The sequence below is a fragment of the Artibeus jamaicensis genome, unplaced genomic scaffold (genome assembly GCF_021234435.1).
Source record: "Artibeus jamaicensis isolate MK-2021 breed Jamaican fruit bat unplaced genomic scaffold, CSHL_Jam_final contig_729, whole genome shotgun sequence".
Taxonomy (NCBI): Eukaryota; Metazoa; Chordata; class Mammalia; order Chiroptera; family Phyllostomidae; genus Artibeus; species Artibeus jamaicensis.
The window spans coordinates 1,762,008-1,786,858 of record NW_026521939.1 but is presented as its reverse complement, the minus strand read 5'-3'; the positions used below and the strand labels follow the sequence as shown (position 1 = coordinate 1,786,858).

The window sequence follows — 24,851 nt, the reverse complement described above, 5'->3', positions numbered from 1 at the left end:
GTTGGGAAAAGAAGTCCACTGAGCAAGAAGTCATGTTTGTATTGACTGGAGGATTCCTGGGTGGGCTAATCAGAAGGACTGGGATGAGAGCAGAAAAGGAAATCACTGTCCCACTCCAACTCAATGCCATTTGCTGTCCATGGACCACAGAAATCTCCCACTGGGGAGCTCTGACATCATGTTTGCAAACAGCAGCTCTGCAGTCCTCAAGGTCAGGTCCTGGCCCACCACTCTGCAGCCGTGTGAACACTGGACAAGTTTAATTCTGCAGTGGATGAAGGCTGCAGAGTCACACCACATCAGCTCAACAACTGACTCCTCCACTGTCATTCTGTGTGACCTTATTTTGACTAAGTGATAGCTTTTAGACCTCGTGGGGAAGCACTGTTTGACAGATAGGGAAGTTGAGGCACAGATTAGCCAAGTGACCTGTGAGCAAATGGTGGGTTCAAGAAGCAGACCCAGGTTGAGCCCCCACGTGGAATGGCTGAGTTAAGTGGAGGGTGGGTTCCTCAAGATAAACAATGAATAAAAATTGTAGTTACCATATGATTCAGCGATTTCATTTTTGGGTATACACCCAGAAGTATTGAAAGCAGGGTCTCAAAGAGATATTTGTACACATGTTCATATTCACAAGTACACACTTGTACACATATTCACAAGTGTCAAAAAGTCAAAGCAACCCAGCTATCCACCAACAGATGAATGGATAAAGAAAATATGATCTGTATATACAGTGGAATATTATTCAGCCTTAAAAAGAACGGACATCCTGCCACCTGCTAAAATATGAGTGAAGCTGAAAACATTATGCTCAGTGAAAGAAACCAGGTTCTGGCCTGGCCAGCTCTGTCCTTGGAACTGTGTGCTCTCATCTCTTCTCCCAAGTCCATGATCACTGCTTAACCATGTTCTCGTTTGTTGTTAATTGCAGTCTGAAGGAAATTCCGGGTGTGGGTATTTACTTGGGAGCCTGTGAGGACTTGGGGTAGAGCTCTCTCCCTGGACCCATCAGTTAAACCAAACTTCACCTGATAATTGAGGATGAACAGCCAAGTAGAAATTATGACATTAACCCTGATGATGATGATGATAGGTAGCTCTTGTTTATTGAGCATTTACTACATGCCCGGTGCTGGGCTCCGTACTGGACATGAGTAGCCATGCAAGGCAGATTCTGGGATTGTAAGATACCCCTTTTACAGATAAGAAAACTGAGGCTTGGGGAGCTTGCCTAACAGGGCCAAGGTCACACAGATCTGCCCGACCAGAAGCCATGATCTTAACCCCTACACCCTGCCTTCTCCTCCTGGATCACATTTATAGTACACAGTATTGCTGGCATGGTCATTGCCAACTTCACATTTGTGTAGCTCACTGACCCCTGCAAAACACCTTTATCTTCACCATGTCTTTGGATCCTGAGGATGACATAGTTCTTATTGGACCCACGACTATACTGAGAAATACAGAGTTTGAGTAACAGGCCTAACGTGGCACAGCTAGTTCCTGGCTCAGCTCTTGGTGATTTCCTGTCCTTGACCTTCTCACCTGCATTGTAGAAATATACTTGATATTCCCCAGATACCTGGCTATTTCACATTGGTCTGAAGTTAGCTTCTCCCGCTGCCTTTAATCACTCTGGTTCTTCCACTTATTTTCTGTTTTGTGCCACAGGAATCTGATTACACTGTTAAATTCGTAGTTGGGGTTTTGGGGGCGGGGGGAGCTGGGCAGCGTTTGGGCTTCTGTCTGTAACGACACACACAACAGCTCTGACTGCATGCCACTGCTTTTTGTCCTGCAGCTGAAAGTCAACCGACACGCTTCTCCTAGGAACAGAGTTTTCTCTGTTTGAAATGGGGAAAGTTTGATCCATTGATAGGGCCCCAGCATCACAGACTTGCTCTATTCCCAGCTCAGGCCCCTCCTCACTGGGACTTCTCTGAGCTTCAGATTCTCTGTCATGTAATAGGATAATAATAATTCTTTGCTCAGAGGTTTGGATAGAAGTAAAAAAAAAAACAAACCCATGCACAGAAATTACTTAACACATGGTAGGCACTCAATAGACAGCTGGTATTAGAATTATCTGTAAGCATCCTGTTTATGGTTATGTTTTATTATAAAAGTAATCCACTTCACAAAATGCAGATAATGCAGAAAAGTACAAAGAAGAAATGAAACTGTCATGCCACTGTATGAACTTCTGTTAATATTTGGGAGTATGTCTTTTAGATTGTTACGGACTACATTTTAGGACTTCCCTTTTGCTTGCCATGGGACAAGCTCTTTATCGATAAGTATTAATAAGACCATTGAGTTGATTTCTATTTGGGACCATTATAAGCACTGTTGAGGTCAAAGCCACAGGACCTTTGCACTTGCTGTGCCAGATGCCTAGAATCCTCCTCCATGCCTAATAATTACATGGCTCACTCCTTCATTTTACTTAGAGCTTGCTCAAGTATCTCCACATCAGCCTTCACTGGCCGCCGTTGCCAAATAAACCCCATCTCTTAAGATGCTAAAATTTTTTTCTCCATAGCCTATATCACTACCTGTGATTGTATTCTCTGTGTGCTTACTTTTCTATTGGTTTTCTACCCCACTAGACTAAGCAGCATTTGGGGAAGGACTCTGTTGTGTCTGCTGATAGGACATAGGAAACACAGAATGAATGATTGAATAAATGAACGAAAGAACATCTTATACGTAGAGACTTTTGGATTTGCCTTCTCCTTCCCTGACCATGGATTCTTAGGAGCGGAGTTTCTGGGTAAAGGAGAATGCATACTTAAAATTACAGTACTCGTTGCCACGTTGCCTCTGACAAAGTTGTGCCAGCTGCTGCTCCCTCCAGCGGGATGAGAGAGTCCATTTCCCCATTTCCTGCCGTGCTGGAATCTTGCCACAACCCATCGAAGGTCCCACTCCTGGTGTAGGAGGCTGCATGCTTTTCAGGACCACAGTCCCGGAAGTGGCGGTCAGCGTGTGGAGGAGGCCCACGCCAAGCGCATCTCTGCCCTTGCCTGCGGTGTGGCTTATTGTCATCTCCAGCTCCCCTGTGTCAGAGCAGCTTGCCGGAAAGGTCATTACAGGAGACGGGGATGTGGAGCAAAAATAGCAAGCTGCTTATTGGCCACTGGTGAAGGGAACCACGGGTGAACCTCAGCCCTTTGAATGACAACACCCTACCCACACCCTACTGCAACGTGGGGCAGAAAACTCATTCACTCATTCTCTTGTTTATTCAGTAAACCATGGGGAGGTCCTACTATGTGCCAGTATGGGAAGTGATCACAGATGGGATTCTGGAGCCAACCTGCGAGTGTCCCACCACTTTTGATGGGTCCCTGAGTGAGTTGCTTCACATCTCTGAGCTCTGACTTCTTCCTTGACTTATTCCTGCATCCCTAGGCTCTTGAAAGGGCAGGAGCTGGCTGGGTGAGGGGGCGGGGCCGGTGTGTAAAGGACAGAGGTAGACGGGGCAGGACAAGCATTTTTTTTTTTAATTCTGAGGTTTTGGTGCTTGTGTGCCTTTGTTTTTAAGGGTAGTTGCAATGTTTGCAGTTTGAATGGATCTGGCTTGTCCAGTGTGGCTACGTTCCTGCCTCTGTCTCTCCCTGTCTCTCTGTGTGTAATTATATGCGTTTGTCTTTATTTATATCTGGGTGTGTCTCTGTCTCTCTTGCTGTTTCTGTTTAGGTCTCTCCATATGTTTCTCTTGTTATATAGGGAGTAAGGGGCAGAGGGGGGTCTTTCTGTCTGAAGGTCTGGCTGTTCTACTATCAATGTATGTGTGGCCTTTCTGTGTTCCTGCTTATTTTCCATGTGTTCGTTCATTTATCTATCTACCCATTCATCCATTTATCAATCATCTATCTTTTTCTCTCTATTTGTCTTTTTGTCTCTGTCCTTTTTTCTCTTTGTCTCTGTCTCTCTTCAGTGTCTGTCCGCCTACCTCTCATCCCCATATCCCTCTCTCTCTCTGTGTGTGTCTTCTTTCTTTGGATATTTTTGGTCCTTCTTGCCTACCCCTACCCCCAAAATAGCTCTCCCCCAGAAGAATTCTGGGTTTTTATTCCCGCTTCTCTTTGCTACTCCACAAACTATGTGACCCCTGACTGTATATTGAAGTGGAGGATGCTGGAGTAAGAGTGTTTGATTTCCCAGTGCTGCCTCCCCTTCTCCAGAAGGGAGACATCCTCATTCTAGTCCGTCCATCCATGAATCTCCTCTTCATTCTAAAACCCTAAAGAGATGTCACAAAAGGCTTTTCTCAAGATCAGTGTGCCGCTTCCTTTGAAGACCAGCACAAAATCTTTACACCAATCCTCCAGTCTCCCAGTTGTTCGCTTCAGCAGAGGGGGAGGTGGAGATAGCAAGGCCAGCTATGGGCTCAGCCACTCACTTTCACTCCCACCTCTGTCCTCGGTCACTGTGTGACTGGGGAAAATGATCCTCCAGCCTCTCTGAGCACCTTTTTCCCAGAACCAAACGGCAACTGACACAGCCTCTGCACGGTGCCGGTGCACAGCAGGCCCTCAGGAGACATCAGCTCCTCTGAACCAGACCAGCCACCCTTTGCCAGAATGCACGCATGCACTCATTCATTCATTCACCCATTCGACATGATGGCAAGACACACTTTGGCTGGAGAGAGCATGGGCTGATCCCAAAGGCCCCGTGAGTCTAAATCCCTAAGAATTCCAGATCCTTGTTACCCAGAGACCTAAGGGCAGGGATGAGCAGTATTATCTGAGTGCAGCAGGGTCCTCTACAGAGTGGACTTCCTATGAAATACAGGGTCATGGACCATGCTTAGACCTTTGAAAATCACCCAGTGAAATTCCAGTAGCGAAAAGTGGCACAAGTAGCAGGTGCTTTTAAGCATCCCTCCTTTTGTTTGATAAGGAGTCTCCAAGGGTGGCAAGAAGAGCTCACACCCAGCCAGCACACTGCCTTTGACCGTAGTCGTGGAAAGAGAATAGAAGCTTTTCTCACACATTATTTTTTTACTTTAGATTTTCACATTCCTTAATCCATTCATAATACATTTGGGAAACCACACTCATGTCCTGCATGTCTTTGTCCAGGCTTTGTCCGGGGCTAGCAAGTGAGATAAATGTCTTAAGGATACTTTGTGGTTGGTTGGTTGGTTGGTTGGTTGGATAGAGAGAAGGTGGGAGGGAGGGATAGATTGTTTTGTGAGTGTTTAAAGGAATATGTTCCCTCCAGGCAGATGTCCCCCTTGTATGGGGGACACTAAGAAAGCCCAGAGTATGGTGGTTGGTTTTGAGAGAAGATTAGAGGGTGCTGTAGACACCCCTCTGGTTGCTGCCCAGTCCGTCTTCAACCAGAGCCAGGAGGATGGTTATCCCCAGGGTCACAGCTGCTGACTGAACAGCCAAAGAGCCAAAGACAATTAGGACTCGTCAGAAAAGCTTGAAGAAATGGGCTCGGAAGCTTTGGGCGAAACTCTCTCAGGTCTCCTCAGTCTCTTCAGACAAACTGTTCAATTCTTCCCAACCCCCCAAGAGCAACCTGAACACATTTCTATCATAAAATAATTCAGCATTTTTTTTTCTGTTTTCCACAGTTGGCTGAGAGCTCCTCAAAGGCAAGGATTTTTTTTCTCCCAAATTTTATTTTTCTAGTACCTAACCCAGAACATGGCATGTGGTACAGACTAAGCTAATATTGTATGGATCAATGAGTTGATAGTTAAATGATTGAAGAGTAGATTCACAGATGATTTACTTTGAGGATGATGGGTGAGTGGATGGATGGATGGATGGATGGTTGGTTTTTTTAGGTGAGAAGCTGTTGAATAATTTGCTAGATGGGTAGTTAAATGGTTTGCTGGATGAGTGGTTGGAATTGTATGGATGGATAGATGACTGGATGGATGGCTGGGTGGGTAGATGGATGGATGGACAGATGCATGGGTGGATGGATGGAAGAAAAGATGTATGTTTATTGACAGAGTCAGCTTCCCACATGATGCAAGCATCCTCCCCGCAATGCCTCTGATAGTGCTCAAATGCATGCTTATTTACCTGCAGTAACTCACAACATATTTCACGAACTAACAAACAGAATTGTCGTAAACTTTTCCAAATTCTGGATATGCTAATACGGTGTATATTCGTGGGTAAGGGCATCGGCTTCGGAAACAGACCTGGGTTTGAATCTCAGCTGAACTCATTAAAGCAGCGTGACCTAGAACAAATAAATCCCTTGGCCTCTCTAAGCTGTGGTTTCCTCCTTTGCACAATGGGAATAATACCATTATGTTGCAGGGTAGTTATGAGGATTACGTGAAATAATGTCGAGGCTGATCAGTGCTCAGTAAACTTTATTGCTATTACTATGGTACTGAACCAAAATGGACCCTCCTGGAACTTTTTTTAAACCAAGAACCACATGTGTGCTAGCTATTATTATAATATTATATATTTAATGACAAACAAGACTAAATAGTCCTTAATCTCCTGGAGTTTATGTTCTAGTGAGGTATTTAAACAATAGACAAGTAAATGAGTAAACAATTTCAGAGAGTGTTAAATACTCTACAGAAAATCGGAAAAGGGCGAGGTGAGAGAGGGATATGGCTGGTTGGGGGTATCCTTCTGTTGAGCTGCAAACTAGTGACAGGGAGACACAGTCATGCACAGATCTAAGGAAGGGGTGTTCCAGGTAGCAAGAATAGCCATTGAAAGGTCTTGAGGCAGAAACAAGTTTGCTCAAGGTAAAGAAAGAAGAAGGCCAGGGAGCGAGGTAAGTAGTAGGGCCGATCAGGGCAGAGGTCTACAGGAGGCAGGTCATGCAGGCTGAGGAGGTTGGGCCATTAGGATCTGGTCATTAGCCACGTAAATCTCATTCCATCCTCTGAAACAAGGCAGAAGATATGTTGTTCCTTTGGCAGCCCTTCAGCTTTCCAGTGACAGCTGACAGGCTCCCAGTCTCTTGACCCCCAGGCTAACAGCCCCCCTTCTCAGCCTCCCCAGTTAACATTGTGGGAGACATGCAGCTAATGCCCTGGCAATGCTCTGGGCCCATAAACCTAGAAACCCATGAGAAGTCAGGCTAGACTCAGAGGAAATCAGGCTGAAGAAAGCCAGGAGATCTCTGGTTGGAACTGTAATGAACTAAACCAGTAAGCTGTGTTTCTCTGTGAAACCTTGCTCCTGGTGCATTCGCAAGGAAAAGGAGGAGAAAATTCTGGGATAAAAGACATTTGAAACCAATTATTCAGGTGAATCTTGTGTAAGATGTAGGCTTTCAAAGAAAACTAGGATGTGACTGATGGTGGCTGATCTCCAGCCGTGCTGACCTGCGAGCTCAAGTGGGGTCATCAGGATCCAAACCCCCTCTGTCACTTGGCAGGGCTGTCTCTGTGCTGGCCGCCCTCTCAGGCAGCCCCTCTCCAGGTGGGGACAGAAGGCCTCTTGGAATCACACAGTTTCATGTGTACCAGAAAAGAACATCTCTTCTATAGTTGTTTCAACGAAAGTCTAGAATTCTGTCTTCTTGGCTAATTAGCTTCATTGGGTCACGTGTGCACCTCTGAGTCACATGAACCATGTCCAGGGAGAGGCAGTGTTCTCACTGGCAAAGCCAAAGCCCCGTGAACGCCCTGGGAATTGACGAGGGAGGGAGGCCCTCCCCATCTGTGTGGACTGAGAACAGAGGGGGGAGACGATCCTTCCCAAAATGTTGGATGGTATATATTTTTTTGATATGGAAGATGAGTAAGTTTCAAATGTCTTCTGTGCAACTTTGTACTTACCATCAATAATACTATTCGGTACTCTTAAATTTTGTTAAGAGGGTAGCTCTTATGTTATCCTTCCTCACCACAATTGTTTAAAAAATGGATGATGTTAGGAGGGAATAGAAGAACGGATCCCAGACAGGCAGAAGCAGCGCAGGTGTCTTACACTTTCTAGTTCAGCATTAACTGCTCTTTACTCTGTAGTTCAGAGATACATCTCTTACACCTCTCACCCCCTTGTGTTCAGTAGTTTAATGTATGTGCCTATATGCCTCCACCAGCTTTTTAAAGCTCCTTGGAGTTGGAAACTATGACTTAAGCACCTGAAGGTCCCCAACTCCTGTTGCAGAGGACAGCATAAGGGTCCAGGACATGCTTGGTTAGGTCGAATCAGGTTTCAGGGCCCAATAAGACTATCGTGTCCCTTCAGTAGTCCCCAAGATGAAGAAGCATCAGGGAACCTGTCCCCAAAGGAACTGCTGATACTTAGCCACCTCTGTGATCTTCGGGTTTTCCCTAGGCAAAGCCAACAAGAATGTCCAATGGGATGAGGATTCCGTGGAGTACATGCTGGCCAACCCGGTCCGAATTGCTTTTGTCCTGGTGGTCCACGGCCGTGCCTCTCGGCAGCTGCAGCGCATGTTCAAGGCCATTTACCACAAAGACCACTTCTACTATATCCATGTGGACAAGGTGAGACTCCCTTCCAGTTGCCCCCTGCTGGTCTTTCTCTGTGGATCTGTCTGCCACCCTTCAAGCCACCCTCCCTTTCAGGGAAGGCTAGTGGGCTGAACAGCTGCCTCTCCCAGGAGTGTTTGGTCTTGAAGCGCTGTGAGCATGTGCAGGTTTTGGTTTCAGAGTTCCCAGCTCTGACGTCAGACTTTCCCCATAGACACTCATTTTCTTACCTTTGCTCCTTCTGTCTCACTGGCCGGTACACTCTCAGTGTCCACTAAGGACAGCTGCCCCTGGAGTGGGCACATTTTTTCTATGAAGGACCAGATAGTAAATATTTACACCTGAAGGCCATACCCTCTGTCACAGCTACTCAAATCTGCCACTGTCATGTGAAAGCAGCCATAAACAATGCGTAAATGAAAGTGTGTGGCTATGGCCCAGAAAAACTTCATTTACAAAAGCCTGCAGCAGGCTTGCTGGCCCCTGAGCTCTCTTGTCCCAGAGGTTTCTGGTAGTCTGCTGATGTGGTAAGAGTAGCCTTACTCAAAAGGCAAAGGGATGCTTGATCTGAAGGTCTGCTTCTAGCAGGCCTGTCCGAGGGTAACAGAGACATTCCACCCCTCAGAATGCATCTCAGGGTTGATAGCCACGTTTCAAAGCTTGCTATCCTCAGACCACATGTATCAGCTTTATATGAAATGCAGAGTCTCAGGCTCCTCTTGAACCAGTATGTGAGAGGCAGGGCCAGGAAATCTGCGTTTTAAATCACTAAAGCAAAATCTTAAAAATAATAAAGGTTCGAGTAGCAATGCAGAAAGATGCCCCAGGCCTGAGCCAGTTACTTGGCAAAGTTTAGAAACCCTGTCAGCTAGAAGGGAAGGGACAGAGAGGGGACAAAGGGCATGTCTGGCTGTTTCCTGGGCTGCTGAATGTCCTTCCTTTCTCTCCTGGGAAAAAGCGCTCCAATTACCTGCACCGCCAAGTGCTCCAGTTCGCCAGCCAGTACGACAATATCCGTGTCACCCCCTGGCGGATGGCCACCATCTGGGGAGGAGCCAGCCTCCTGTCCACATACCTACAGAGCATGCGGGACCTCCTGGAGATGACCGACTGGCCCTGGGACTTCTTCATCAACCTCAGCGCAGCCGACTACCCCATCAGGTAAGGTGGCCTGCAGCCCCGGCAGCCCCTGCAGCCTGCGCTGAGGTCCCGCTCCCTCTCTCATTTCCTCGTCTTGGCAGGGAAACAAGAGGCAGAGGCAGTTTGCCTCCTGTCCAGAGAAGCATTTCTTATCCGTGACAGACATCTCTGTCTTCATAGATCTCTCAGCATAGGACCCGTGTTGGACCCGATAATCATTTGTGCATTCATTCATCCATTCGTTCATTCACTTATTCAACAGGTATTTCTTGAGTACGTGGTTTTTCCTGCTCTGTTTAAGGAAACACTAAAGGGTCCATCACGCCTCCCCACACGGAGCTTCCGTCCAAGTCAGAGAAACAGATAAAAAATAAGTCAAATGCCACCTAGGAAAAACAAAGCAGAGAGAGAATACAGGGGAGGGTTGTCATTTTAACCAGCATGACCAGGACCATCCTTCCCAAGAAGAGTGGCAGAGGAGGGAGGCACGAGTCACTCGGCAGGGAAAGTGATCCCGGAAGAGGGAACAGCAGGTACTGGGCCCTGAGGTGGGAACACACCTGGTGTGATGAAGGAGCACCGGGCCCCGTGTGGCTGGAACAGAGTAAGTGAGGTGAAAAACTTGGGGCAAGATCATAGAGATTCTAGAATTTGGCTTTTACTCAAGTAAGATGGGAAGCACCAGCATGTTTTGAGCCGGGGAGGACAAGGTGTGACTTTCGAGTAGAGGAAGGGAGGTTGGTTTTGACATTTGAGGACCAGGGATGTTCAGGCTTTTTTTTTTTTTTTTGGTCTCCTATCAAATTAAAAATGGATCGACTGCCTGCATTTTTACGTTGGGAGATTTCTCGTGTCAGTGCAGATTTTGAGCCTCTCTCAACTTTGTGCCCACTCTGGGCCTGCAGCCTGCATGGCCACAGTTACGTGGGGCTGGCAGAGCAGCCAGCAGCCCCAGGGAAAGTCTCTCTGCACAGACATCGATCTGCTCCGTAAAACAGACCGTAAGCAAAGAAAACCCCTCCAGAAACAAAAGGCAAGAAAATGAACTATGTGTCCTATCAAGATGGCAGTTCTCTGCTCAGTTGTGGCTCCCATCCTGATTTATTGAGAGAGCTGAAAAACAAAAGCTAGTGGACGGGGAGAGGGGACAAAGTGTGTGAAGGAGAGGGCCTTCCTTCCTCTGGTGCCATGAGGGCACTGGGGACAGCATTCCCAGGAAGGCTACCTGAAGGAATCTGAAAACAAGCACACTGCCCTGGACTGTGTGGCTCGGTTCCCTGGAGTGTTGTCGTCCTGTGCACTGAAAGGTCGCTGGTTCGAGTCCCAGGCAGGGCACATACCTATGTCGCATGTTCAGTCCCTGGTTGGCGCATGCACAGGAGGCAACCAGTTGATCAATGTTTCTCTCTCTCTCTCTTTCTCTCTCTCCCTCCCTCTCTCTCTCTCTTCCTTTCTCTCTTAAGTCAATGGATGTAGCCTTGGGTGAAGATTACACACACACACACAGAGTTATATCAGGGCAATTTTCAAACATGCACAAGAGTCCCAAGACTAATAAGCGTGACCCGTTGTCCAGCTACAGCAGTTCATAGCCTGGCTGCATTTGCACTCTTGCCCTCTTCCCCCTCCCCAGTGAAGCATTTCCACAACATCATAAAACCGTATCTGTAAATATTTCAGTATACGTCTCTCTTCGAACATAACATCAATATGATTATCACATCTAAAATATTAACAGTCATTCCTAATGCCATGAAATATTGAGGCCACATATTCTCAGGAGTTTGGCTTTGGAGTCAGGATCCAAATAAGATACAGGCATGGAGGGAAAAGCTCTATTTAAAGCTAGAAGTGGCCTGTCTCCGTCACAGTGTGGTTTGTGGTGCACTCCTTCAGTCCTGGGCTTGGTGGCATTCCATCGTCTGCCAGGAGACCCTGGACTCTGCAGGACATCTGGAGAAGGCACAGTCTTTGCTCAGTTCAGGCAGAGTATATCTGGCACTCTGAACCTGATAAAAATGATGTGGGGTGGAAAGGTACCTATTTTCTTTTGTTCGTAAGCTAGCATGGATTAAAGAAAGGGGTGATTTTGAAACATCACTGGCAGATTTTTAATTAATTAATTAATTATTCATTCAAAGATTCATTCCACAAAGATTTATTAAGCAGCTACTGTGCTAGGCACTATATGGTCATTTAGGGAACAAAAGCCACACAGCCCCTTACCTGGTGGTACCCTAGTTGGGACGATGAAACTGGATAATTGGGTAAGAGAAGCGTCATGCAAGGTGTGAATGGGCTAAAAAGGAAGGGAGATGGTCTGAGTGCAAGACTGGGATAATCAGGAAGTCAAAGGGCCTCTGAATATGCACCTGTGCATTTGGGACCTGAGGATAAGAAGGGCTTAGCAAGTGAATGAGAAAGAGAAGCTCTTTCTAGACTAGGGTTTCTATTGACCTAGTGGGCTGGATCACCGGGTGCCATGGGGGCTGGCCTGGGCACTGTAGGATGTAACCGGGACCACTTAACCAAGTCCACTCTTCAGGAATATCAGAAATTCTAGCATTTCATCATCCAAGAGGATGAGGGCTCCAACTCTCAGCAGATGGCTAAGGTTTGAGTCTGAGTTCTGCCACTTCAGTAGCAGAACTAGAGCCATCATCAAGTAAACCGAATCTTCGTGAAGTCAGGTTGTAATAATGCAACCTGGCAGAGTGTTGAGCACTTAGAAATGCTCGGTAAAGGTCGACGGTTAATTCCCTTGTGTATATGGCTGAGCCTCATATCTCTGAGGGACCCAGAATTCCTTTCCCAGGCCACCTATTTGGGTGTTCAGAGGAGACAGTCATTCAATTTCTAGCCTTTTTAGCTCCATCCTCCAGGTCTCTGCATCGCTATCAGTCTGCCTTTCTCTGCTCTCATTTCCATGCCCACCCCCAGGTCCTTCTGCCCACTGTGCTCTGCTAGCCTGCCGGCCAGAGGCACTTCATGCATCAAGCACTGCTGGTTCCTCTTGCTGTTGTTTTCGCGAAGTCGCCCCACACAAAAACATATGAATTTTGCAGATGAATGGTTTTATCCTGGGCAACTCTGATAGGCTTTCACTTCCCATCTGCCACTCCATCTGTAGCTTCCAAAACCACGACTTCTTCCATCCCGGGAACAGTGAGCAAACTTAGGAGCCTTGTGCAAAGGGTGGGAGTGGCCAAGAAGAAGCTTGTGAGACATTCTGAGAACTTGGGGGATAGCCAAGGGCAGAGCCCGCCCAGCATGGCTACTCTGAGCTGTTTGTGATTTGATTTCACCTCCCTGTGTCCACTGCCCAGCTCTGCCTGGGGGACCAGACTCTTCCCCTTTTAGGTAGTAAAGACTCGCTGGTCTGTACTGGCCACTAGCCTTGTGTGGACCCCAGACACTGCCTGGTTGCAGTTCTGTGCCACCACTGACTGTCCATGTGACTTGGCACAAGCTGCTTTAGCTTTCTGTGTCTTTGTTTGTCTACCTGAAAAATGGACACAATCTCAGTACCTATTTCGTAGGGCTGTTAGGAGAATTACAGGAGATACTGCATGCCAAGAGCTTAACACGGTGCCTGACACATAGAAAGTGCTCAGTAAATATAGGCTGTTATTATTGTAGTGATGGAATAGCGTGGGCACCACATGCTGGGCTTAATCGTCAACTGAATTGCTTTCCTATTTCCCATTACTCGTGAGAAGACTAGTAAAATATGTCTTGAACTCACATCTCTTTCAAAAGTGGGCAATGCAAAGTTAGACTGTCAAGGCTGATGTTTCAAGAAAAAGCCAGACAGAACCAATTCATGTGAACGTGATCACTGCTGTATTTGGAATATGCAAGCTAAGTGTGTTTCAGGAGTCCAAGTCTTCCCACTCTGGTGTCGACCTGACTGCCAGGCCCACACCGGCTCTGCTTGGAGCTGGTGATGTATCCAATGCACGGATAGAATGGGTGTTTTCCAACACCGACACCCTGGGAGGTTTGGAATCATCAAAGGACATGCTGGTTTTATTCAATATATTCTACTTACTAAGGCAGGAAATTGCACTAGCATATGTTAGTTAGATGGGCCACAGGAAGAAATGAAACCAAAACTGGGCTGCCAGTGGTATCAGGCCCCCCTCGCTGTCTGCCCTTCCCCAGGCCCTGTGTCTTGGGGCAAAGGGAGCAGGGCTCTGTGTCCTCATCCCCTCCAGGGCTCCCCCTGTGTCTGTGGTGCGCATGTGCGTGTGCAGGGAAATAATACTGACATTTTTCAGCTAAACCCAGGGTCTACTTAATTCTACCTCCTGGGGATTCATGGCAACAAGCTCTAACCCAGCTGGGCCTGACATGTGGGCATTTATGTTACACTTGACTGTGGACCCAAACTGCTGTCCTAAGTACCACCAGGGACCCGGGCCAGGTGCATGTGACCATTCTGTGGTGCCTCAGCAGGCAACATCGCTCATAACGAACGACAGGTGTTGGGGCCCCTCCGCGATACTCCCAGACTACGTCTGCAGGGGGCTCACCTCCAGATCCAGCAATATTTGCTGTGTATCTACTATGTGTCAGACCTGCTGCGGGGGGCCTTTAACACATATTTCCTCTCAAATTTCATTTCCCATAACAAAACTTCTGCAGTGTAAGAAAGATTAAAGAGGTTAGTATTGGAGCAAAACTTCTAGAAAACTTTGCAAGAAAGTCAGACCCTTGGTAATATTCAGCACAGATGCTAGTCACCCTGGGGTTTGAAATTAGATGAACGAGTATGGATGCTCAGACATCAGTCTCTCCCTTACTTTGCACTCCTTTAGTTGGCTCGGGGATTCGTGAGTGGGTCAAGGAAGTCCTTTGTTAATAGCAAAGTGTAGCAAATGCGTATACAGCATTTGGCAATTCCTGGTGTTTTTCTAAGTACTTTACATAGTCCTGACAGAAACTGCGTGAAGTGCACTTTTGGTACCCCTATTTTTCAGATGAGAAACTAAAGCACAAAGATGTTAAGAAACTTGACAACAGGATGTAGCCAGTGATAGAACCAGGATCTTTTTTTATTAATTGAAGTAAAATTAACATGAAAGGAGTCCCGTGGCCTTCAGTGTACACACAGTGGTGTGCACCCTTCCCCTCCACCTGGTTCTTTCACTGCCCCACCTGGAAACCCAGTACCTAGTAAGCAGTCACACGTCATTCATCTTGTCCACCAGCCCCTGTTAACCACTAAATCTGTCTCTTTGCATTTGCCTATTTTTGATATTTCATATGAATGGAATCACACAATGTGTGGCATTTTGTGATAGGTTTCTTTCCCTTGGTATGATGTTTTCATGGTTTATTCATGCTGTAGCATGTATCAGTAATTCATTTTCTTCATGGCTGAGTACGACCCCACTTTGTAGGTATGCCACAATTTATTTAGCATGAGCTGAAAGAACTGGGGTTCTTAAGAGCTCCCCACCAACCCTGGCTCTTGGCTAGCTGGATTGTGCCTATGTCCTGAATCAAGGACGTCATCTGGTTTCAGGAGATGTAACTGCATCCTGTGTGATTCTGCACAACACTGGCACTTGGGAGCTCTCACTGCCAGAGCAGGGCCAGGGCCAGGGCCAGGGTGGGAGTGCTGATCTGACACACCCAGAAGAGGCCTGATGATGTTTCCTGTTCAGCCTCATCCTCTTCTACCTGGTTCTTGCCATTATTCCAGTTGCCTAAGGCAGTTGTGGGTGAAGATGGAAAGATGGAGGATAAGGTTGAGGTAAGCCTCCCTTTCCCCCTCTTTCCTTCTTTCACCATCCAGGCAACCTGGGGGTGTCTGGGGAAGTAAAGAGCTCAGGCCACCCAGTGGGGCCAGGTAAAGACAGTCCTCTCCTACCACAGATGAGTCCAGGAGATCCAGCTCCTTCTAACGTCATTCATTCACTCAACATATATTTACTGAGAACCTACTACGTGCCAAACACTGTTCTAGGCACTGGGTACTCAACAGTGAGGGAAAGTACAGCCCATCCTTGCCCTTCTCACAATGGTCGAGGTACAGACTCAGGCCAGACAGCTGGGTTCAAATCCCAGTTCTTCTGTGTACTAGTGTTACCGAACAGAGGTCCAAGGGAGGGTGCAATATTTGGCCCACCTAGGGATGCCAAAAACTGCTACAGAACAACAGCTCCCCACCCCGAGGACGGTATACTAATATCTGCTGGGCTCATCTGTCTGCCGCCAATTGGAAGGACATCTTTCAATGCCAGGAATTTGTGAAAAGGAAAGGAAAGGTTGATTTAAAGCTGTACAGACTTAAAGTAGTGACCCACTGTCACCATTAAAATATCAAAGTCCTTTAGGATAACCACAGACGTCCACAGTGTTTCCTTCCCCCCCGCCCTAATCCAGGGTACCATATCTCAGGAAAAGAAGCACACGTCTGTGTTTCAGGCTGCTGGCACCGTCAGCTATGTCGCCGTCCAGGCAGGATCTCCAGTTAATCCAAAGTCATGTGGCACCTTCTCATGACTTACTGGCAAAGAGTTCTTTGTACCCATTTTCCAGGCAAAGTCTCTCCTGGTTCCCAGGCCATGCGGCCAAAGGGAGCACCCCAAAGCCATGTGGGCCTCTTCTACCAAAGCTGTAGGGGTCAGCACTCTGCCAAAAGTGCGTGGCTTCCTTCTTCACCTGGCTGCAGGGGTCCCCATTCTGGCAAAGTGCGTGGTTCTCTTTCACCTGGGCAAGAGGGGGTCCGCACTCTGCCCAAAACCCCGTGGCTCTCTCCCCAATGGCTGCCTTGTCTGGGTTTAAATCTCTGCACCAGTCCTCCTTTGCAGCCCCATTTCCGACTCCTCCTACAATCAGTTACATCTGCCAGGACTCCCATACCCTCCCAGCTTTACTGGGCTCCCATAGTAAGTCTGGGCAAGTGTGGCCCCATGGTGTGGTGCCAGTCATCTCCAGGCTCTCATGCAGGTGCTGTAACTCAGGGGACCAGCCCCAGTTACATTCTGGGTAGAAGCCACTCCCTTCTCCGTGGCTCAAAGCATGGCCACAACTATTTAACATATCTATGAAACCAGCTAAAGGTTATAGATATGTTAAATGACCATTCCAGAGGTTAGCTGGGAAACTGTTGCTATGCAAAACAATTCTCAATGGCCCTGCTCCATCTGTCCCTTCCCCCAACTGACATGGGGAGGTGGTGAGGACATCTTAATATTTCCTGGACACCCTGAGCTCTGGACCCCATCCCAAATCATTTTCTGGGGCCCACCTCTTGGCTGCGCCCTGTTACACTAGCTGTAGAAACTTGGACTTGAGAAAAATCACTTAATGTCTTGGTGCCTCAGTTTCCTTATCTATAAAATGGGGATAATAGCACCACCCATGCGGTTGCTTAGACAGTTAAGTGAGTTAATGCCTATAGAGTGCATAGCACTCAGTAAACACTGTCTGTGGGATGGCCATTGTTATTCATGGGAGGGGCACCGACATTAATCACAATGGTCACAGAAGTGAACACACTACAAAGTGAGGCAAGTGGTCTAAAGGAATGGAAGGAGGGACCTCAGAGCACTTTGCAAGTGAAACTGTTACCGAACAAGAGGCCCGAGGGAGGGGCAATACGATATTCGGCCCACCTAGGGATGCCCCAAACTGCTACACAACAGGGGCCCCTCCCAAAACAGAATACTAATATCTACTGGGCTCTTCTGTCCGCCGCCAATTGGAAAGACATCTCTCAATGCCAGAGATTTGTGAAAAGGAAACAAAATGTTTATTTAATGCTATTCAGGCCTAATGCCACCACTAAAATAGCAAAGTCCTTTAGGTTATACACCTACACCCACACAGCGCTCCCTTCTCCCACTGTCCCAACTCCGGGTACCGTAAATCAGGAAAAGAGCACACGTCTGTGTTGCAGGCCGCTGGCACCGTCAGCTGTGTCACCGTGCAGGCAGGATCTCTCTCCAGTTAATCCAAAGTACTGTGGTACCCTCTCATGGTCCACTGGCAAGAGTTCTTTGTACCCAGTTCCAGTCAAAGTCTCTCCTGCTTTTCAGGCCACGCGGCCAAAGGGGCATCCCAAGGGCATCCCAAAGCTGCAGGGATTCGTACTTCACCAAAAGCATGTGGCTTTCTTCTTTACCTGGCTGCAGGGATCTCCATTCTGGCAAAGCTGTGTGGTTTTTACCTTTCACCTGGGAAAGAGGGGTTCCTCACTCTGCTGAAACCGCGTGGCTCTCCCCCCATCTGGCCAAGGGGGGGCCTTTCATGTCTTGGAGCCAGTCTTTTCCAAGCTCTCACACAGGCCTTCTCACTCCGGGGCGGGTGCAGACCCTAGTTTCCATCTTGAGTCCCCGCTACTCCCTTCTCCCTGGCTCCAAACCTGGCCACAGCTATTTAACATATCTATGAAACCAGTTAAAGGTTATAGATATGTTAAATAATCATTCCAGAGGTTAGCGGCAAAACTATTGCTATGCAAAACAGCTCTCAATGGCCCTGCTCCATTCGTTTCTTCCCCCTGGGGGTGGGGGTGGGGGGTGGGTGAGGACATATTATATGTCTCTCCAATATTCCTATACACTTTGAATTCTGGACACTATTCCAAATCTTTTTTAGGGGCCCCCCTGGCTGCACCCTGTATCAAAACCCACTTGGACTGTAGGGGCCCGCAGGCAGTATGTGACCTGAGATGTGCAAGATGGCTAGGAGTTCACCAGCGGGTATGAGGGTCCCGGGACAGTACCGCAGGAAAGGGCATGGCAGGAGCAGGGGCCCCTGATAGGTCAGTCCCTGGCATGTATGAGGAGTTGAAAAAAAGGCTAAAGTGGCTGAAAGTCAGAGATCAACGGGTTGCCTGACTACCAGTGAGGTAGGTTGAGGCCAGTCTCTTCGGGGACTTTCGATTGTCTGTTGGGTAGTTGAATCCATAGCCCATGAGCGGTGTGTTTTTAATGAGGAATAATCATTTTTGCAGTATGGAGGGGTCACATTGGCTACTGTGGGAGAATAGTGGGAAGGGTCTTGAGTGGGGAATCCAGTAAAAAAAGAGATAGTTGCTCCTGCTGACCCCAGAACTACATCCAGAGAGTCCCCACTCCTCTTTAAACCTCCTGATAGAGGCAGGTATCCTGGAATGGAAGCCACCACATGCTTCCTGAGTCCAAGCAGGTGTGTAGCTTTCCGGTCACACAGAGCCAGGCAGCCGCCTCCTGTCTAGGACCAGGACCCCACACCCGCATGAAACAGCCTTGTTCAGGAGGCTCACAGAGCGGGGCTGGTTCAGAGAACCCAGACAACCAAGGAGCAAGAGTGTAGGGAACAGGTCTGGAGGGGCACTGAGCAGAGAGGCAGTAGGGGACCGTCTGGGGGTCAGAGGGACATGTGGTTCAGCCCCTTCTTTGTTCTTTTGTTTTTAATTGTGATAAAAATACATAATGTAAAATTTGCCATCTTAACTATTTTAGGTTACAGTAATGCTGAGTACATTTGCACTGCTGTGTAATGATCTCCAGGACTCTTCTTATAAAAAACTGGAACTCTACCCATTAAACAGATCCCCATTCCCTCTTCCCCCAGCCCCTGGCAACCACCACTCTACTACTCTCTCTTTCTATGAATTTGACTACTCTCGGTAACTTGTATAGGTGGGAGCATATAGGATCTGTCTTTTTGTGACTGGCTTGTTTCACTTAGCATGCTGTCCTCCGTGTGTAGAATGCCAGAATTTCCTTTCCTGCTAAGTCTGAGTAACATTCCATTGTACGCATATTCCACATTTGCTTATCCGTTCACCCATAGATACTGGACAGTTGGGTTGCTTCCACTTCTTGGCAATTGTGGATAATGCTGCTGTGAACACGTGTGTGCAGATACCTACTGGCTCTTTTGGGTATATACCCACAAGTAGCATTGCTGGATCATGTGGTCATTCTATTTTTTTATTTGGTGGAATTTCCGTACTATTTTCCAAAGGAGCTACACCACTTTCCTTTCCCACTAACAGTGCACGGGGTTCCAGCTTGTGCACATCCTTGCCAACACTTGTTATTTTTACATGCTTTTGACAGCAGCCATCCCAATGGGTGTGAGGTGTTTCTTGTTCTGTTTAAGGAGCACAGACACCTGAAACAAAGGGCCTTGGGATGCTTAGACGCTTCGAATGACTGATCCCTCTCTCAGCAGAACCATTAGGTTAGCTATAGGGAAGTGTCTCCTCACAGGATCACGGCTCTCCCCTAAAACTTCTTCCCAACACACATCAGTGCCCTCTTCATTTCCTGCCCTTCACTCAGTAGCACCGTCTGTTCACCTGTTCACCACCACCTGGGAATCTGTGTGCCCCCCACGCAGCCACCCCATCAGAGCCTGCCTATTCTAATTCTAACCCTGGCATCTTTCGTACATACGTCACCCCCCGCGATGACCGCCCTCCATCTCTACCCAAGTCAGACCCTCATTGCTTCACACTATGGGGCCTTCAGAGCCCTCCCAGGAGGCCGTAAGCTCAGCCCAACCCTGAAAACAGGTTAGAACTTCTCCATGGCCACTTGGAAAAGCACTGGCCCCCAACCCCTTCCAGAAGCAGCTTGCAGCGTGTCATCCTTTATTTACTGAAGCAAGTGTGCAGTTCACTTATCAAGTACTTGTTGAGTGCAGCTGAATGCCAGGCACTGGGCTAGATATGGGGAGATGGAGCAGGAGAAGCACCTGCGCCTTCACTGAGGGAGCGTGCAGTCTACAGGAGAAATGAGATCATGTTAGTAAAATCATATCAGGGTGCCACCATGGAAAATAAGGGGTCTCACTCCAAGGAGTATGGTCGGGGGAGATAAGGTGCCTTTAAAGAGTGATGTTTAAGCCAAGACCTGAAATGGGGCCCATTATGGGGAAAAAAAGAAGGGTAGAGGCACCAGGAAAAGGGGAACAGTATATGCAAGGTCCCTGAGGCAGGGAAGAGCCCAGCACATTCCAGGCAGTAAAGACACAGGAGGTAAGGTGGAGAAGAACAATGGAGGTAAGGAGTGAGGGAAGATAAAATTGGAAGACGCAGGGGACTTATCTGTCCTGTGACTCGTCCTTCTGCCCCATGACTCTTGTCTCATTGCCCTTAGCCTCTGTCTTAGTGTCCTGTGGCTGCAGTAAAAAATCACCACTGGGTTAAAACAACAGAAGTGCATTCTCTTACAGTTCTGAAACTGAAGTCTGGAGCCAAGGTGTCGGCAGGGCTGCGCTCCCTCCATAGGCTCCGGGGCAGAATCCTTTCTTGCCTCCTCTAGTTCCTGGTGGTTGCTGTCAGTCATCGGTGTTCCTGACTTGTAGGTGCATCACTCCTCGTTCTGCCCCCCTCTCCCTTTGGCCTCTCTTAGATGTATGCCTGTCTTCACCTGACCTTCTTATAGGAACACCAGTCATTGCATTTAGGGTCTGCCCTAGCCCAGCATGACCCTGTTGTAACTAGTTGCATCTACAAAAATCGTATTTCCAAATAATGGCACCTTCTGAGGTTCCAGGTGGCTGTGAGTTTGGGGAGGGGAGGTACCCTTCAACCCACTGCAGCCTCCCTCACCCTCTCTGGGCAGAGGAAGGAAGCAGCTGCCCCGTGGGAGCGCGGTGCTATTCCAGCGGCATCTGGAGTGGGCACTGCTGAGTGCTCGCTCTGAACACAGTTCTTGCACAGACACCCTCCTCTCGCCTCGTGTCAGGATGGAGCTGGCATTCTCTGGTGCCTTCATCCCATAGTCATTTCCTGAGCACCTCCAGTTGCAGGTCTCTGTGGGGAGAGCCCACGGACTGGCAGATGGGTCCCTGGCACAGGGAGCGTGGCATCCTGCAACACCATTCTCGGCAGGAGAATGCCAGGGCTCTTGGGAGAGCTTGATTCTTGGAAGTTTTCTTTAAAGTACCTTTAAAACATCAGAGTTCCACCGCAGACCAGTTGGACATAAAGTTCTCATGGGAGGCAAGAATTGGTATGGATTTTAAAGCTCTCCAGGTGACCGGAATACAGTCAGGGTTGAAAACCACTGGCCTGGGGCAGACAAAGACATTCGTCACATTAATTACAGTAATAAATAGCAAGGTAAATGCTATGGTGAAAAATGTGTTATTAGCCTCAGTTCCTCATGGCAAGTCCTAGCTGGGGCCCTAACACCCAGATATTTGGTTGTGGCCCTCTTCCTTGCTGGCCACATTCTCAGCATCTTTGGATGTCCAGAGATGCCTGCCCTCTTCCCTGACACCCCAAAGTCTTGGTGTGATACCGTCTGAGAAAAGTGTCACCCAGAGAGTGTTCGAGTCAGAAAGGTTGTCTCTGCTCAGGCCGTTGTTCATGAGGAACTGGAAGGAAAAAAAAACAAAACAAAACAGTAATTATGCCGTTAACAGTTTTGTTTGCATCTTAAAGCAAAATAATCATTTCCTCAGCCCTGTTCCTTTTCAGCCCGGTGGTGCACACCCCTGCCTTTGCAGAATGCATTCTGCTCCCTTCTCCCCAGCCGTTCTGGGTCTCCTGGGCTGCTTTAGGCTGGGCAGCTCATCAGGCTTCCTGGAGGTGAGAGCCCTATCCGATTAAATCACTGTCTTGGCTAATGTAGTAAGGAAGGGCATGTCTGGAAGGATGAGGGAGTTCATGTCATCAGTGCAAAAGGTGACAACAAAAGGCAGGACTGATGTGACTGTTTCACCCATGACATGCCACCGCCGGGCTTAAATACATCACAGCCATGCTGTCTTTTTCTCGTCATTGTCATTCTTTAATTACTGAAAAATAATTTAAAGCTCTGGGAATGCTTTTCTCTTAAGGTTTATGTCCATTGTTGGCCAGCAGAGAGTAGAGCGTGTTGGTCATTCAATCATTTGTTCATCCAGCACATGTGTGAACCTTCCAGAGGCTGGGTGATTTGCTGGAGCCGAGCTGCCCGACAGAACTTACAGGTGTGCTCTAAAACTGTCATTCAGTGCAGTAGCCACTAGTGCCATGTGGCTGTCGAGAGCCTGAAAATGTGTTTTGTGGGACAGACGAACTGCATTTTAATTCCATTTGATTTTAATTTAAACGTAAACAAATAACACATGGAGCGGCGCAGTTCTTGATGCTTGAGATGGAGCAGTGAACAAAACCCATGAAAAGCTCCTGCCCTCGTGAACCTTGGGTTTGCATCGTGCGGCAGGAACATGTCTGCTAGAAAGAATTAGACCGCTGCTAAGATAATGAGAGAGAGTGGATCCTGCCATCTCAGAAACAAATGGGGTCTCCATCCTCTGCCAGTTTGATGGTCTCACCAGACCCCAGACTGACCACGCACTCGATTTTTGAGGTATTTTCTTCCTAACTCCTCCCTCCCCAGACCTCACAGTTCTGCTTCGTCTCAGCAGCCGCTGGCTCTGCATCCGCGGAGGGAAGACTCCCAGCCCCGCACATCGTCCCACCCAGTGCACTGGGTGTCTCTGCTTCTCAGGAAAGCGCAGCCTTCGTTTGTGTGGCCTGTCCACTAGTGGCCAAGATCACAACAGTGTGCGTCCTGGAATTTGGACGTGAGTCCCGAGTGGTCCACACCGTGGACTGTAGAGTCTGCTAGTCTTTCCCCGCCTGCCCCCACTCCTAACCTCTTACTGCAGGTGGTGATTATTGTCAGAGGAAATCTGGAAGGACCCCACTTTTTAAAGGTCAAGTGGGATAAGGGAGGGATGTTTCTCCCCGTTTGTGTTAATAACAGCAGGAACCTGGATAAACATGGGGCCCAAGGGACGGGGTTAAGGTCGAATCATGGGATGGATAGACAGAAACTACGGATTTTAAAATTATTACTTATTTCCTCCTTCTACCTTGTTGCCACTCTGAGTCATGGTCCAGCATGGAGAGTAGTGAACTCTGAAAGTAGGTGCCTGGGGAATCCCTTCAAGATCCGCTGTGGCCCGGGCACTAATAATATCTATCAACTAGCAATTTGTGAGTACCTACCGTGTGTGGAACCCTGGCCAAGTGGTCTCCACGTGTCACCGAATGTCACAAATGGCACCAAAGGTAGACAGTATCGCTGCATCCCATTTTACAGATGAAGAAACTGAGGCTGAGAGAAGTTAAGGAATTTGCCTAGTGTCTCACAGCTGGCAGGGATCAAAGCCGGTATTCAGATCTTTGATGAAAGCTTTTTTCATCACTGGGAAAAAACAAACAAACAAAAAAAGACCTGAGTTTTTCACCAACAAGTTGTATTGCACCCACTGGGCAGTTCTTCCATTCACTCTTCTCCCACCTAAATCCTCATTCTCTGCATCTGAATGAGAGTACAAGGGACAGAAATGACCGTAACCGGAGCGCACATCAGAACCTCAATCCAGGGTCACCAGCACTCAGCCACCTGCTAGCTGCTGTCTCTTTCTGCTTCAGTTTTCACGGTGTCCCCAGGGGTGGTATAGAGACTGGCACTGAGATGCAGTAGGTTTAAATGGCTCAGCCAAGGACAGAGAGCTTGGTAGGACCCAGCTCCAGGATTGGAACACAGGCTCAGCGGGTTCCCAGATGCAGCGAGGTTTCTGCTGCACCCCGCCACCTCACTGGGGAGGTCGGCGAGTGCGTTGCATAAGCAGTTGGCCCCAGGGGGGCAAAACCAGTCACACAAGAGCACAAACCCCACCACGTGGCCTCCACAGCTGGTGTGGCCCCAACACCATATGGGCTTTCTCGCTGGCTGATGAGAGATCGGGGCTTTACCAATTGTGTTTGAGCTAAGCCCGGACGGAGGAACCAGCTGTGTTCATTAGCTGGAATAGCCCCAGCTTTCAGATTCCTTGGTAATCCTGTTCCCTCCAGACCCCTCCCCTGCTGTCTAACTGTGGTGCCCAATGGAATTTTTGCTCATTTAAATGTTAGCCTCAAGCAAGCATAATTAGAAAGAAATGGCTGCTGTCCCAAGTGTGCACAGTTGTTCCACAGCAAAACCTAAATGAAGCTGGCATTTTCTACACCGTCACTCACTCCATGAGGACACATGAAAGGCCATGTGGTGTCACCTGACCTGGATTGAACCCTGTCTCCATCCCCTACTAGCTGTATGATCTCAAGACAAGTGAATCCTGGCTCTCTGAGTCTTGGCTTTCTCAACCTGTAAGAAGGAGATGATAACATTATCTGCCAGGGACCCATGCAAGGAGCAGTCGCCAGGTGGGAAGCTAGTCTCTGCCATATGTCCAGCTCTGTGAGCTAATAAACAGCCAGGTTAGAGCACAGTGACTCACGTCTAGCACCTATGTG

At 48.1% G+C, this 24,851-nt stretch overlaps 1 protein-coding gene across 2 annotated transcripts in view; it reads left to right on the top strand.

Annotated features, from left to right (window-relative positions):
* XYLT1 (xylosyltransferase 1) overlaps positions 1-24,851 on the top strand; it is a 302,373-nt gene that overhangs the window by 207,355 nt on the left and 70,167 nt on the right. For both annotated transcript variants that reach the window (XM_037153120.2, XM_037153119.2), the window contains 2 exons: positions 8,304-8,476; positions 9,420-9,622. In XM_037153120.2, coding sequence (XP_037009015.2) covers positions 8,304-8,476; positions 9,420-9,622 — 376 coding nt within the window. The remainder of the gene's footprint in view (positions 1-8,303; positions 8,477-9,419; positions 9,623-24,851) is intronic.